Source organism: Misgurnus anguillicaudatus, chromosome 2, assembly GCF_027580225.2.
Source record: "Misgurnus anguillicaudatus chromosome 2, ASM2758022v2, whole genome shotgun sequence".
Lineage (NCBI taxonomy): Eukaryota > Metazoa > Chordata > Actinopteri > Cypriniformes > Cobitidae > Misgurnus > Misgurnus anguillicaudatus.
The window spans coordinates 20,758,713-20,772,641 of record NC_073338.2 but is presented as its reverse complement, the minus strand read 5'-3'; the positions used below and the strand labels follow the sequence as shown (position 1 = coordinate 20,772,641).

Genomic DNA, 13,929 nt, shown 5'->3' with positions numbered 1-13,929 from the left:
TAGACAGTAAAAGAAAGTGCCAGCCACAACAACAAAACAAACGGAGAAATAAAAGATGAAAGCGGGAGAAATTAAGGTAGGGAATTTGTGAATAGATAATACAAACGCTGCTTTGTAAATGTTGAAAATGTTTATCATTATCCTATCTCTATATTAATATGACCATGCTGGTTTCTATGGTTCATTCGCGTATGCTGTTTCCAAGCACTTTTAGGCTGAAATAAAGCCTCTATTTAATTACATTACAAATGCCTAGTATGTCTATTTTAATGGTCAAATATTTCATAAAAGCGGGACCCGCGGGTTGGAAAAAACGCCGACCAGTGCATCACTAGCGGCTACCATAGTTTCACTTTGCGTTTCGAAAGGGAGAGGTGAGCTGTGGACTGAGCTATTGGTTGCAATTTTCAATCTTACTACTAGATGTCGCTAAAACCTATTGCAGACCTTTAATGCAGGACAGGGACAGGACCACTGTGTTTGTTCAACCAGTGGGAAATGTTAAGAATGCTTGGGAAACGTAGTTGAAAATAGTTTATATTTTTTGCAGTTGCGGTTGGTTTCATTAGTGGCAAATAAATAACACATTTCAGCTTTGACCAATTACAAATGCAGCCAAGCAGTAATGTACTACCTGATAGTATATCCCTGCTTTGACCTTTGGTTTGATATACTGATGCCTTAAGGGCCGATCACACAAAACGTGTTTGTAGCAGTGGCATAAACCTGTTTTGAATGGTTTTCTATGGGCAGTGAGCGGTATGCACGCTGTTTATCCACACTAAAGGCCTTGTTTTTTGGCCACCTCCCATGACATGTGTTTTTGAAGGAGCGCACTGAGCGGAAAAGCACCATTCATCATTCGCATTTTTTCCATTGTCTAATTGAATAATGCTTACAGTTGCTTGGAACAGCTGGAAACTGCACTCACTCACTCTCTCCTGCATCTTTGTGCTCCTCTCAACCTCGATCAAAGTCAGAGCAAGCGTCCTCTTTTTAAAGTTTCTGCTATTATGACATTTAACAGCAAACGAAAGCTCACACTTTAATATTTGATTGACAGCTGTTGCCTCGGTAGTTGCCTAGCAATATAAATAAACACAGCACACTGAAGTCAATTAAATAAAGGCAGTGATGCCCGCCCGCCCGTTCTATGTGATCCGCCCCTTAGATTTCACTTTGCTGACCATAATCAGTCCCTTTAAAACAGTTTAAAAATTAAAAACGGTACAAATGTCAAAGTTTTAATAAATGACGTGATGTCATATTTCACTATAAATACTCTTAAACATTCCCACAGGAAACAAAACAAAAATGTATACCAAAATATTAACTACAGTAAATTGTATTCATTTTTTGCAGCAACCTTTACACGTCATCAACCCAGAATGCGCTACGCTGTGAATGCAATGCTGGCCTCTGTAGGTTAAAATGAGTATTACATGTTAAGAATTTTTATATAAGTAATGATAACTTTTAATGTGTTTCTACTATTGGAATTTAGTAATTAAAAGAAAATATAAGCATTAAAACATACAAGTCATAGGGTTTGTCTCAATCAGCTTCCTAGTTCAGTAGTCAGGGCACTAATCAGGGAGTTGGACATTTTAAGGGCTGTCTCAACCGCAAAATCCTTCCAGTGCACTGAAACATTCGTTCCCTAAAAAATCCCACAGTGCAACGTAAAAACCAGTGAGCATCGATGGTCCATATGTTCCCTTACCAGAAATCACATGACCTTTTCTGAAGCTCGCCAACCAAAAATCACGCGAGAAAACGTTTGTTTTAGTTTTAAATATAAACACACATCGCTACACAGTAAGGGACCACAATCTCCTCAATATTTAAAATAATATTTATTTAAAATTGAGAATATATTAGGGCTGGGCAAAGATTAATCTAGATTAATCTCATACAAAATAAAAGTAATTTTTTGCATAATATATGAGTTTGTGCTGTGTGTAAATATTATGTATATTTAAACACACAAAATGTTTTATTTATATATCGTTTTTTATTTATACATATAATATAGAATATATAAAAATATAAATAAATATATATATACAAATGTAAATGTTTCTTAAAAACATACATGAATGTGTGTGTGTCATGAAGACTGTCTTATTCAGAATATTAACAATTCTAAAGTTGACCATTATTCTTAGTAAATCGTAAATTGTTGTTAAAGGCTTATGTTAACTTAAAGGCGGGGTGCATGATCTCTGAAAGCCATTGTTGACATTTGAAATCCCCTAAACAAACACACCCCTACCCCAATAGAATCTGGACCCGCCCGACACATACGCAAACCAGGCAACAATGTCGGTTAGTAGACACGCCCCTTACTGCTGATTGGCTACAAGTGTGTTTTGGTAGTCGGCCCGACTCCCTTTTCCTAAAGCGTTTCTCAGAAAATCATGCACCCCGCCTTTAAATAAACCAGGCTTGATGACGTATGCAGCCTGCATATGCGACCTTCTAAGGCTGCAGCCTTCAGATTGAGAAACGGCCACAGGTTGCATAAAACTTTAAGACTAGTCTTAAAAGTTAGTCATGAATTTTTTTCTTCAAGACTGATCATATCTGTTTTAAGTATGTTACATAGAAAGGTAGACTGGTCTAATTTAAATGCAAATAATAAGACCGATTAGCCCTAACTAATTGCTAGTTAGTCAGAATCATTCTTAAGACGCAGTCTTAACGTAATGGCTATGTTTATGCAACCGGCCACGGACATCATTTATACCGTAAATTTTGTTTCTGGCAAGGTTGGCAAGCACTATATGAGCTAACGATTGGTTCTTTTTAGTGGAAGGCAGGACTTTACAAAAATGGCCTCATTAAACGTTTCACTTTTCCACATTCATAGAAATACACTACTACTGCACTGTCTTATTAATACTTGTTGTGTTTAGGGTAATCCACTCTTGTTTAAAGCCTATGCTGAGATCCATAGATATTATACACAAATACTGCGGTGAGACACACAGAGCTCTTTTACTAAAGTCGTGCGCTGTAGTTGCTCAAGATTATTGTACTGTAAAACAGAAATCTCTCTTGTAAACTCGATTGTTGAAAGCTGCTAATTAATATGTTTGCCTAAGTCATCCATTGTTTTGTTAATGTTGGCAGTTTCATGAATTGGCCATGACAGATGTTTTTGTTGAAAGATGTTTGAGCACCAAGAAGGCTGGCATTTAAAAGACAATAGACAAAATATGTAGTTTTTCTAAGCATATGACTGCGTGTACAGTATATGTGGTTTGAATGAATACAAGGCTTTGACCATGAGACGTGTGCATGGCCGTTTTAACATCTTTATTTGTGCTCTCTGGGTCGTGCCGTCACCATTGTATGAATGAAATTCTTGTTCCCGGGCTTCTGTAAACCCATTCATTGTGTGGCTGAGGTTGTTTTTGGTGCTTCTGTCTTGAATTGTTGGTCTGTTTGTTTATACAATAGCTTAACCTTGCAAAAATATAAAGACACAAAAACAAATCCTAAAGTTGATGATGTGAATTTGATGAGTTGACGTATTTATACTGTCTTGTAATATTTAGGTATACAGTCGATCGACAGGATAAAACTTGACTGTTGTACTGTTTAAATATTAGAGATTTTGCAGCATCTCACATTCTTCACATCCTCACAGGAACTATGTGCTGAATACATCTGATGGTATTGGGAACTTTGGGGAGGTGCGACTTCCCATCCTAGGCTGTCTGGCTGTGTCTTGGGTGGTGGTGTTTCTTTGTCTCATTCGTGGGGTCAAATCATCAGGCAAGGTAAGCACCTCAGCTGGTAAAACATGATGCTCGCAACATCAAAATCATGGGTTTGATTTTCAGATTCAGATAATATAATTTGCCTAAATACTATGCTGTGTAGGAACATCATTCGTGTCCAGCTTAGCATTATTTAATAACTAAAAGTTACCATGAGTGCATTACATGAAAGCATAACCTTTAAAGGAATAGTCTACTCATTTTCAATATTAAAATATGTTATTACCTTAACTAAGAATTGTTGATACATCCCTCTATCATATGTGTGCATGCACGTAAGCGCTGGAGCGCGCTGCGACGCTTCGATAGCATTTAGCTTAGCCCCATTCATTCAATGGTACCATTTAGAGATAAAGTTAGAAGTGACCAAACACATCAACGTTTTTCCTATTTAAGACGAGTAGTTATACGAGCATGTTTGGTGGTACAAAATAAAACGTAGCGCTTTTCTAAGCGGATTTAAAAGAGGAGCTACATTTTATGGCGTAATAGCACTTTTGGGAGTACTTCAACTCGGCGCAGTAACACCCTCCCTCTCCCATTATGAGAGTGAGAAGGGGAGCAGACTTTTCAGGCGAGTCGAAGTACTCCCAAAAGTGCTATTACACCATAAAATCTAGTTCCTCTTTTAAATCCGCTTAGAAAAGCGCTACGTTTTATTTTGTACCACCAAACTTGCTTGTATAACTACTCGTCTTAAATAGGAAAAACGTTGATGTGTTTGGTCACTTCTAACTTCATCTCTAAATGGTACCATTGAATGAATGGGGCTAAGCTAAATGCTATCGAAGCGTCGCAGCGCGCTCCAGCGCTTACGTGCACGCACACAGATGATAGAGGGATGTATCAACAATTCTTAGTTAAGGCAACAACATATTTCAATATTGAAAATGAGTAGACTATTCCTTCAACAATATAAGCCTTATGTTTTAATAAGCTCTCTTTCATCAGGTGGTGTATTTCACAGCCACCTTCCCGTACGTGGTGCTCACTATACTCTTCATCAGAGGAATCACGCTGGAGGGAGCCATCATGGGCATCAAATACTACCTGACTCCTCAGTGGCATAAAATTTTAGACGCAAAGGTCAGCATACATACTGTATATTATATATATATATATATATATATATATATATATATATATATATATATATATATATATATATATATATATATATATATATATATATATATATATATATTGTCAAAGATGATTGATGATGTATCATAGGCATAATATTGACTGTGTTTTGTAGGTGTGGGGAGATGCAGCCTCACAGATCTTCTATTCCTTGGGCTGTGCCTGGGGTGGGCTGATCACCATGGCTTCATATAATAAGTTTCACAATAACTGTTTCAGGTAATAAACATCTCTGTTTCCTCTTTTTGTAAATATGTAATTGATTGTGTTTAGCTGAAGAGGAAGTTGTCTTGTGTATTTGCATCTCCTGTAAGTGATGACTCAACAAAAAGCACTATGTACTGTACAAAACAGAAAAATCCAATTCATCCCGAAAGCTTGGTGTTGTAACACTGCCTTTTTATAGGCATGCATTATTCTGTAGCACCCTCATGTGGCTGGTAATGGTAACTGCATGTGTTTGTTCAAACAGAGACAGCATCATCATCAGCGTAACAAACTGTGCCACCAGTGTGTACGCCGGCTTTGTCATCTTCTCCATCCTGGGCTTCATGGCTCATCATCTAGGAGTGGACGTGTCGGAGGTGGCCGATCACGGGCCGGGTCTAGCGTTTGTGGCTTATCCAGAAGCCTTGACGCTGCTGCCCATATCACCTCTCTGGTCCCTGCTTTTCTTCTTTATGCTCATTCTGCTCGGGTTGGGCACACAGGTATCCCTCTTGAACACTGAAATTTATAAAGTATGCTTCTTTATTTACATACTTGTTATAATTAGTTAAGCTTAAAGTGCTTATATTTAAACTTTGCTTGCAAAGGTCATTTTTGCCTACTTTATACTCTTTGAAGATTTAATTCATTTATTGAGATACAAAACTATTTAATTTAAAAAATCAAGAGAAGGATTGCTTTAGGCACTAAATTAAAAAAATTTTGTCAAAAGAGGAGTTTTTACTAGTTTTTTTCTTGCCTGAGGTGTTGCTGCTAACAACAAACATATCTTTATACAAACGGAAATTTTTTTTAAAAATTAGCTTACATTTAAAACATTTAACACATATTATATAAAAGACTAGTGGTACAATCATAAACTGATGCAATTACAATGTCATATGCCATAAAACATAACATTTACGTAATCTCACATTGTAGCGACTCTCATAGTAGTGGACAATCAGCTGTTCTCCCGTAGTAGACCGTTACAGTAGAACGTCGCAAAGTAGCAGTTAATTTCCCGCATGCACCGTTCCGTCAGAGGCTGTTCCTTAAAGTCCCTAATATACGGGACAGACAACAGCATTCTACAACCGAATTAACTCCCACAAAATGCAAGTAGTGACAACCACATTTACCGAAACTCTGCATGGGTGATTCTCACGAAAACTTGGTTTTAAAAATGTCAAGCATGAAAATGTAAAAATTGCTTAAATTTACTTTTTTCCCACCAGACATAGAAAAACAAAGTCTGAAGTAAATGGGAACATTAATTTAAAAACTTTTTCTTATCATTTAACACTTTTTGTAACATAATTTTAAAAATTAGTCCTAAAAAATCTCATTACCGCAACAGTCAGAAAACATCAACACTGACATATTTTCAAAATGACATGACAAACCTGAAAGAACATAATTTGGAGATTCTGCACATGCATTTAAAATCAAAGCATTATGCTTCTATTAATTAAATTAACATTTAATAAGCATCTGTTGCGGTAATGATAATCAAAATGTCGTGTAAGCATTCTGACAAGACAATATTTCAAATTAACTGTAAAAAAAATTATCTTACCTGGTAGCCATCTTGAAGTAACTGGTCCATGTGCTTGTTCACTCAAAATCAAACTTTATTAAAATTCTGTATGTGTGCTTAAACTGTTCTCAAAAAGTGTTGCGGACGATGAGAACATCAGGCATGGACACATCATTTTCCTAATTTTTCTTCATTATTATTATACATGAATATTCAGTAAATATTTTTTCTGTCATCTAAAGTAGTCTAGCAAAACATCCATTTATTTTTTTAATAATTTAATTTGATTAAATTACAACATAACGCATGTTCAAACACAGACGGACACATTGCGGTAATGAGAATTTCAGCAGAAAATGAGATAAAATTTCCAAGTATAAATTTTTATGTTGAAATCACACATTGTGCAAGGTAGAACACAGTATTGTGTTAATTCTGATGCTTTTTAATGTTACTATATTACACATTTTAAAGCTAAAATCATTAGTGCCGTGGTGTTTCAATGGTTTCGTGATAATCACCCGCATAGTGTACATAACCGAACTGAACAACTAGTTGTTGGTGAAGTATTTAAACATGCATCATGAACATGACACGTCTCTCTTTTGAAAAAAATAAATGTCTAGAAGGGGAAAATGTCTTCTGTATGTGCAGTGCACAAAATGATGTTTGCTGACTAGTGTTGCCAGATCTTGCACGAAAAATTCAATAATAAACTGAAATAAATCCAAATGCTTTACCTCGAAGATCACTATATTGGGGCCAGCACATTTTTACTTTAATAACACCAAAAACGTGGTTGCTTCGCTGGGCAGAAGCCATAAACGGTTAAGCGCAACAAAGTAATGTAATACAAAAAAGATGAGAACCTGACAACACTGCAAGACTCTGTGAAGCATCCTCACAAATGCGTACTACACACAAAGTCAAGACGGAGGTTTATTGCAAAACATAACACTGTAATATTACTTTGGTCAAAGACGGCAGAACGTCGCTATGGTTACCTCTGTATCAATCATCACATTTTCGGGAGGGAGTCATGTTTTTTCCGTACAGACATGGAACGATCATTTAGGGGATTCACTCCCGCATTTAAATGATTACAGTGTGTACAACAGTGTGTATAGAAAAACATTTTCTTAAATACAGGTATTTTCTAGTCTATTCATCTAAATTGTATATTTGTTAAAGGAACAGTATGTAAGAAAATGATATCAATTAATTATAAAATGTCCCTGATATGTCACTACACATTAAGAAATCATGTTCATTTCAAATACTTGTATCACTGACAACAGTGGTCTGGCCAGGATATTGTCATTTAAAAAGTGGAGTTGCAGCCCTCAACTGATGTTTATCATGTTGTGTATTGGCCACCAGTTGTGTGATTGCAGTACCAGTTTTAGCCACTAGTTTTGTTATTGCAATACCAGTTTTGGCCACAATCCTACATACTGTTCCTTTAAGTTGTGTGCATGTGGCAGATGCGTTTATCCTTAGCAACGTACAGTACAGTGCATTTAAGTAATAGTGTACCAAATGAGCTACTTGCAAAGCAACAAGTGGCGTTGAATCCATATTTTTACCTATAGTTTAAATTATTCATAATCTTGTAGAATGGCAAATCTAACTTTTTGTTGCTCTGGTATTTGCTTTAGGTCTAGAATATGGCAGTGATGTTACATTACTTTTTCTGTGTGTACAGTTCTGCCTGCTGGAGACTCTGGTGACGGCTGTAGTTGATGAGATCGGTACTGACTGGATTATCCGAAATAAGACGTATGTCACTCTGGGCGTGGCAATAATAGGTTTCCTGCTTGGAGTACCACTGACCACACAGGTAAGTAACAGATACGCTCAGGTAAATGTACATGTGTGCTCTTGATCTGTGGATTGATTTGATCTGTTCTGGCTTGTGTGACGCAGGCTGGAATATACTGGCTGCTGCTTATGGACAACTATGCTGCCAGCTTCTCGTTAGTCGTCATCTCTTGCATCATGTGCATCTGCATAATGTATGTCTATGGTGAGTCCTCTATGTATCTTTCTTTATGATCAATTGAAGGCAATAGCAGCTGGCTGTAAATGGAGGGTTCATTTTTGCTTTGCGTTTCCATACAGGCCACAGGAACTACTTTAAAGATGTGGAGATGATGCTGGGCTTCCCTCCTCCGATCTTCTTCAGGATCTGCTGGAGATTTGTGTCTCCTTTGATTATTACTGTGAGTGATGGATCAGTTTGCTCTTTTTTTTCAGTAAAGGGATGCGTCATAATTCGTAAGAAATAAAAATGTAGCCACCTATAAGAATTTAGCTGGGAAATCCATGAATAAAGTCTTATAATTAAATTATTTCAATATAATCAAGTTAGATTTCAATCATTGATTTCACATTCACACATGACCTTACTCAAGTCAATATTAAAGATATCAAGGTTATATTTATATTAGTTATGCACCGATATATTGGCCGGCGATATTTATCGGCCGATTTTTGATGCATTTGAAACCATCGGCATATCGGCAATAGCACGAGAAAGGCCGATAAACAGCATTACTGTTATTTTTTTCTCTTTTTTACAGTTCATCCTGATCTTTACAGTGATCCAGTATAAGCCTATTACCTACAATGACTACGTATATCCTAGTTGGTCATTGGTCATTGGGTTTGCCATGGCTTTGTCTTCAGTAATCTGTATACCAGTCTATGCTCTGTTCAAGATTGCCATGTCTGAGGGATCCACATTTGCAGAGGTAAAACATGTGTTCTTTAAGTTTGTGCAATATCCCAATACACTAATTTAAATAAAAGTTTAAATGTGATTAATAATATTTCAAGAGTTTGGTTGCAAAACGCGATCAACGGCATAAAAAAATGAGTTAACGCCATAATCAGTATTGTATCAGGTCAGTATTAAAGCAACACTATGTAGTTTCCATGTAAAAATGACTTACAGCTCCCCCATGTGGTTGAAAAGCGCAACAGTGCCTGGTATCAGACACTCTTCTGCAGGCAGGGGGAGGGGCGGGGCTGTGTGCTCTACCCTCCACCGCAACTTTCGGAGTGTGCTTGTAGCAGCTAGGAGGCTGCTCAGGTTGCAGCAACAGTACAATTTGTCCAGTTAAAAGTTGTTCTATCACTGAAATAATTTTAGAGACATTATTTAAAGGTTAAAAAACTACATAGTGTTGCTTTAAAAAGTAAATTCTTAGTTTTACGCAAAATCCAATATTAGCCATCTTATTCTGTCATCTTTTCTCCCCTTTTTCCCAAAACCTGATAAACGCCAGTCCTCCTTCTCTGCAGAATGCAATAAATCCGCTCAGCCAATCACAGCACACCATTCCACGCACGCAATCCTTGTTTTCCTCATCTACTTTGTACTTCGTGATCAACAAACAAACAAAAACAAAATAATACTTTGATGGCATTGATAAACCTGTGGTGGTTTTCTGTGACGGGGAAGAAACGTAAGCCATCAACATCTAATACTTTACGCGATAGGCACTCAGGCAAAGGAAAATGCCGGCTGTTGCTTGTTCTCACGCGACAGCATCAAGCTTCTGACACATTGACCCCAATGGAACTTATGAAAAACGTTCCCTTATTTTACTCGAAGTCAATGCAGACAGATGCTGTGTGAAAGTTTGTAACAGAAAATAGTGGTTTTCATCTTGTCACTTTCTTGGTATAGAAAAATAATTTTTTATCGAAATTAGTCAAAATGGATTTATTGCGTTTTGGAACCAAACTCTACATTTTACTAGCTTTAAATGGATGTTTACTCATCCTAATGTCATTTGAACCCACAATGTCTTTTAATTCTTTCCCCGCCATTGACGAGTTTTCTCGTCAATTAAGAGAAAACGCTTCCCTGCCAATGACAAGTTTTTACGGCAATCCATATCTCCACTATTATCCACTAGGTGGTGCTCTTACACAACTTATGCAACGCAACCACTGATCTAAAAATAGTAAAAATTCTGTGCATGTTTTGATCATTGTTCTGAATCTGATCTCTAAAAAAGGCCTTTACAAAAAGGCAATTATCTCAGCTTTTTGCTCAGTATTTTTGTATGAAAGAAGAGGGTCTGTTCTTTCATTTATTGTATGTTTATATATTTAAAGAAGAACATTTTCTGGAAAAGAAATTTTGTGAAAATCATAAAAAGCTAGCACTGGCTTACAACTTCTTTAGAAACGCTGGCGGGGAAAGAGTTAAGTTTGTTCTTCAGAACCCAAACAATTGGTAACCGCTTCTTCAATCTTTAAAACGACCCAAAAGTGTTAAACAAATAACTTCACTCGACTCGTGATGTGTACTGGAGTTTGGTGAAAAATAAACTTAAACATGATTTATTATATGATGAAAGTCTTGACCTGTGCCTCTCTTTCAGTTCACTTTCTTTGTGTCTGAACTGTTGTTTAGGCAGTTTTGGGATGTTCATGTTCACTGTGTAACAATTGAAACAACACCAATATCCATATCAAGAAAGTAGAGTACCATATTTTCCAGACTATAAGTCAAACTTTTTTCATAGTTTGGCTGGTCCTGTGACTTCTAGTCAAGTGCGACTTATATGTCAAAATTAATTCATATGAACCAAGAGTAGAAGGGATCGCACACCGGCCGCGCAGCTCAGCCCCACGCCGTTCTAAAAAAATCTAACACATTGTTTTCTATGAGTATACGCACACCGGCGCCGCCAGGTGGCGCGTGTCCACGCCGTCCAGCTGTGACTCAGGAAGTTGCTCAAATCCCTATTGCGCCACACAGCGCCACTCACATAGTTTAACATTAAATAACATCATATTTGTTCCAAATCATTAAGAAGTAGACGCTATCTGACGAAGCTCGCGCTATTTAATGTGCACTTCCAGTTTACAATACCTCCAAGTTGTCCTAGACGCGACTCGGCGCGACGCTGATCGAGAGTCTGCTCTCTATGCTGCTCCTGTATTTATGTTATTCAATGGATTCAGTGATATGGAATGACTTCGGGACCTTTATGCACTTGATTGGCTAGTCATGTTAATTAAGCCCATTCAGCCTCTCGGGTACTTTATGTTCTGTATGCTATTGTGTTCGGTGAATAAATGGTAATGTTACGTTAACATGTATGGACACCTATTCAGCCTGCTGTTCTGTGTGCCATTATTTAGTTGAATAACTTGCCCTTCCAGATAAAATGTCTGTTCTTGGGCTTGGATTTTGTGAAATCATTTTCTAAATAAACGCGAATTATAGTCCAGTGCGACTTTAAACGTTAAATGGCTTCAAGACAATAAAATTAATGCATAAGACACAAGTCGAGTGGAAGTATGTATTTAACACTTTTGGGTCCTTTTTGAAGCTTGAAGAGGTGGTCACCATCCACTCATATAGTAACCAGAAAACCTAAAACTAAAATCTGCTTTAAGGCTCTGAACACCAAAGAAAGACATTGGTGGTTTAAACAAACTGATTGTGAGTCAATAATGATATCCCATTAAAGTCCTGACGGCTTTGTAAGAGACGCAACGCTATTAAGAAACTCTTTTAACCCTACAGCGTTTGAAGAACTCCGTCAAGCCGGACCCCGACTGGGGCCCGGCCCTCCAGGAGCACCGCAAGGGCCGGTACGCCACCATGGGCCCCGAATCTGTGGAGGTGTGTCCTCTCAAAGAAGAACTGAAGGACGACGGCAAAGAGAAACTCAAGGAGAAAGAAACGGATGAGATCGGTCTGACCATCCCCGGAAGCAACGGCTCCACGTTGAACCCCACACCCAGCGCATAGAGGAGCCCTTCCCCACCCTTCCCCCAGGACGGTTCCCGTTCCCCGCCGTCACCCGCTGCGGGAAAGGCCACTCTCGCTGGAGACCTTTACATATTGTAAGGGCTTTACGAAATCTAACCTCTAGAGAAATTGGTTGTCATCCAAAAACCTTTTTCTTTCTGTTCACATAATTTAATACTGCAGTTTTTTTAAAGACATGTTCTTATTATACAGGAGACGTTTGCATACACGCAGTGTGTATATAGCGCATTGTACAATATTTTCACTCTGTGTTGAGTAGTGTGGAGGTGTGACCTGTAGCTACAGGAGCACCAGTATAGGATTTGACTGATGTGTACAGTGGTGGCAGTGCTGGTCAGGTTTAAAAGCTGAAGACCAAATAGTCTTTGTCAGACACTGTTAAGGGGAGTGTTTACATTTTCCATTTATTTCGGGCATTAGTTTATATGTATGGGACGGATCTTATTCACCTGTACTTGGGTAGATGTGTAGTCTGATACCGCCGTTTCAAAAGCAAGTGAAGATGTCTAAATAAGCTGATGGTCAGTATAATTTGAATATATGTAGCAATACGATTTAATGGTAGCAAATGAGTTATGTAAGGTGTTTCTGTAGATCATCTGGTAAAACGTACCCAAGATTTGCTTCTACTGACTAAACTGAGAGAAAATCAAGCATTAAATATCCCTTTAAGTTAAAAAAACAAAAGATATTTGGTCTTCAGCTCTTATCACAGTTACTGACGGAGGTACAAACTTCTCAAGCCCATTCTCAGGGTTACACACAGTTCGTTTTTGCGACACCTGAAGACAATTCATCACCTACATTAGTCGGCACAAAAGGTTAGGGGTTTTTACATGAAAAGCCAAATCTGTTTAGTCTTCCGAGTCGAGGCATCTCTGAGCACGAGGGGGGATGTGTGATAACCGAATCCTCTAGCTCCTTACTAGATCCAGTACTGTAGTATGCACACTAACCCTGCTCCTCACAGAAAAAGGCATGTTACCAAAAACATGTGCAGAAACCTTTATATTCTGATGACTTTGCTGGTATGTTTGTTTGCGTGTGTGCTCGTGTAATCAATTTTAAGAGACTTGAACTGACTTGTATGCTGAGCCAAGCGGTCATGAGATTTAACACTGAGCTTGCGGTGCAGTGATGTTGCATGCAGAAACATCTGTCAAATAACCTGTACAGTGTAGGCTAGATTGTATTTTTCCTTAAAATAACATAAAATAGAGAGAAACATTAGATTTTAACAATAGGAAACGCAACAGTATTAGGTCGTGACTGCAGACGGGTGACTGTTTTGGTTTTGTAGGTACTGTAATACGGAGGATAGATATATTAATCTTTGGTATAATGGTAGTATGAATGTTATCGGTGTGGGTAGGGAGACTGTCGACTACGTGTCAAGATGCGTCATATCATTCCAGTGGTGTTTTAACCAACCCCTCTTCTACGATACATAC

At 37.9% G+C, this 13,929-nt stretch overlaps 1 protein-coding gene across 4 annotated transcripts in view; it reads left to right on the top strand.

The window, feature by feature from the left end:
• The window catches only part of slc6a9 (solute carrier family 6 member 9), a 62,850-nt gene extending 49,685 nt beyond the window's left edge, over positions 1–13,165 (top strand). For all 4 annotated transcript variants that reach the window (XM_055201803.2, XM_055201802.2, XM_055201801.2 and 1 more), the window contains 9 exons: positions 3,656–3,788; positions 4,740–4,874; positions 5,047–5,150; positions 5,404–5,641; positions 8,384–8,518; positions 8,605–8,704; positions 8,800–8,900; positions 9,261–9,431; positions 12,230–13,165. In XM_055201803.2, the coding sequence (XP_055057778.1) occupies positions 3,656–3,788; positions 4,740–4,874; positions 5,047–5,150; positions 5,404–5,641; positions 8,384–8,518; positions 8,605–8,704; positions 8,800–8,900; positions 9,261–9,431; positions 12,230–12,457 (1,345 nt within the window). In that variant the 3' untranslated portion in view covers positions 12,458–13,165. The remainder of the gene's footprint in view (positions 1–3,655; positions 3,789–4,739; positions 4,875–5,046; positions 5,151–5,403; positions 5,642–8,383; positions 8,519–8,604; positions 8,705–8,799; positions 8,901–9,260; positions 9,432–12,229) is intronic.
• The last annotated feature ends 764 nt before the right edge of the window (positions 13,166–13,929 follow it).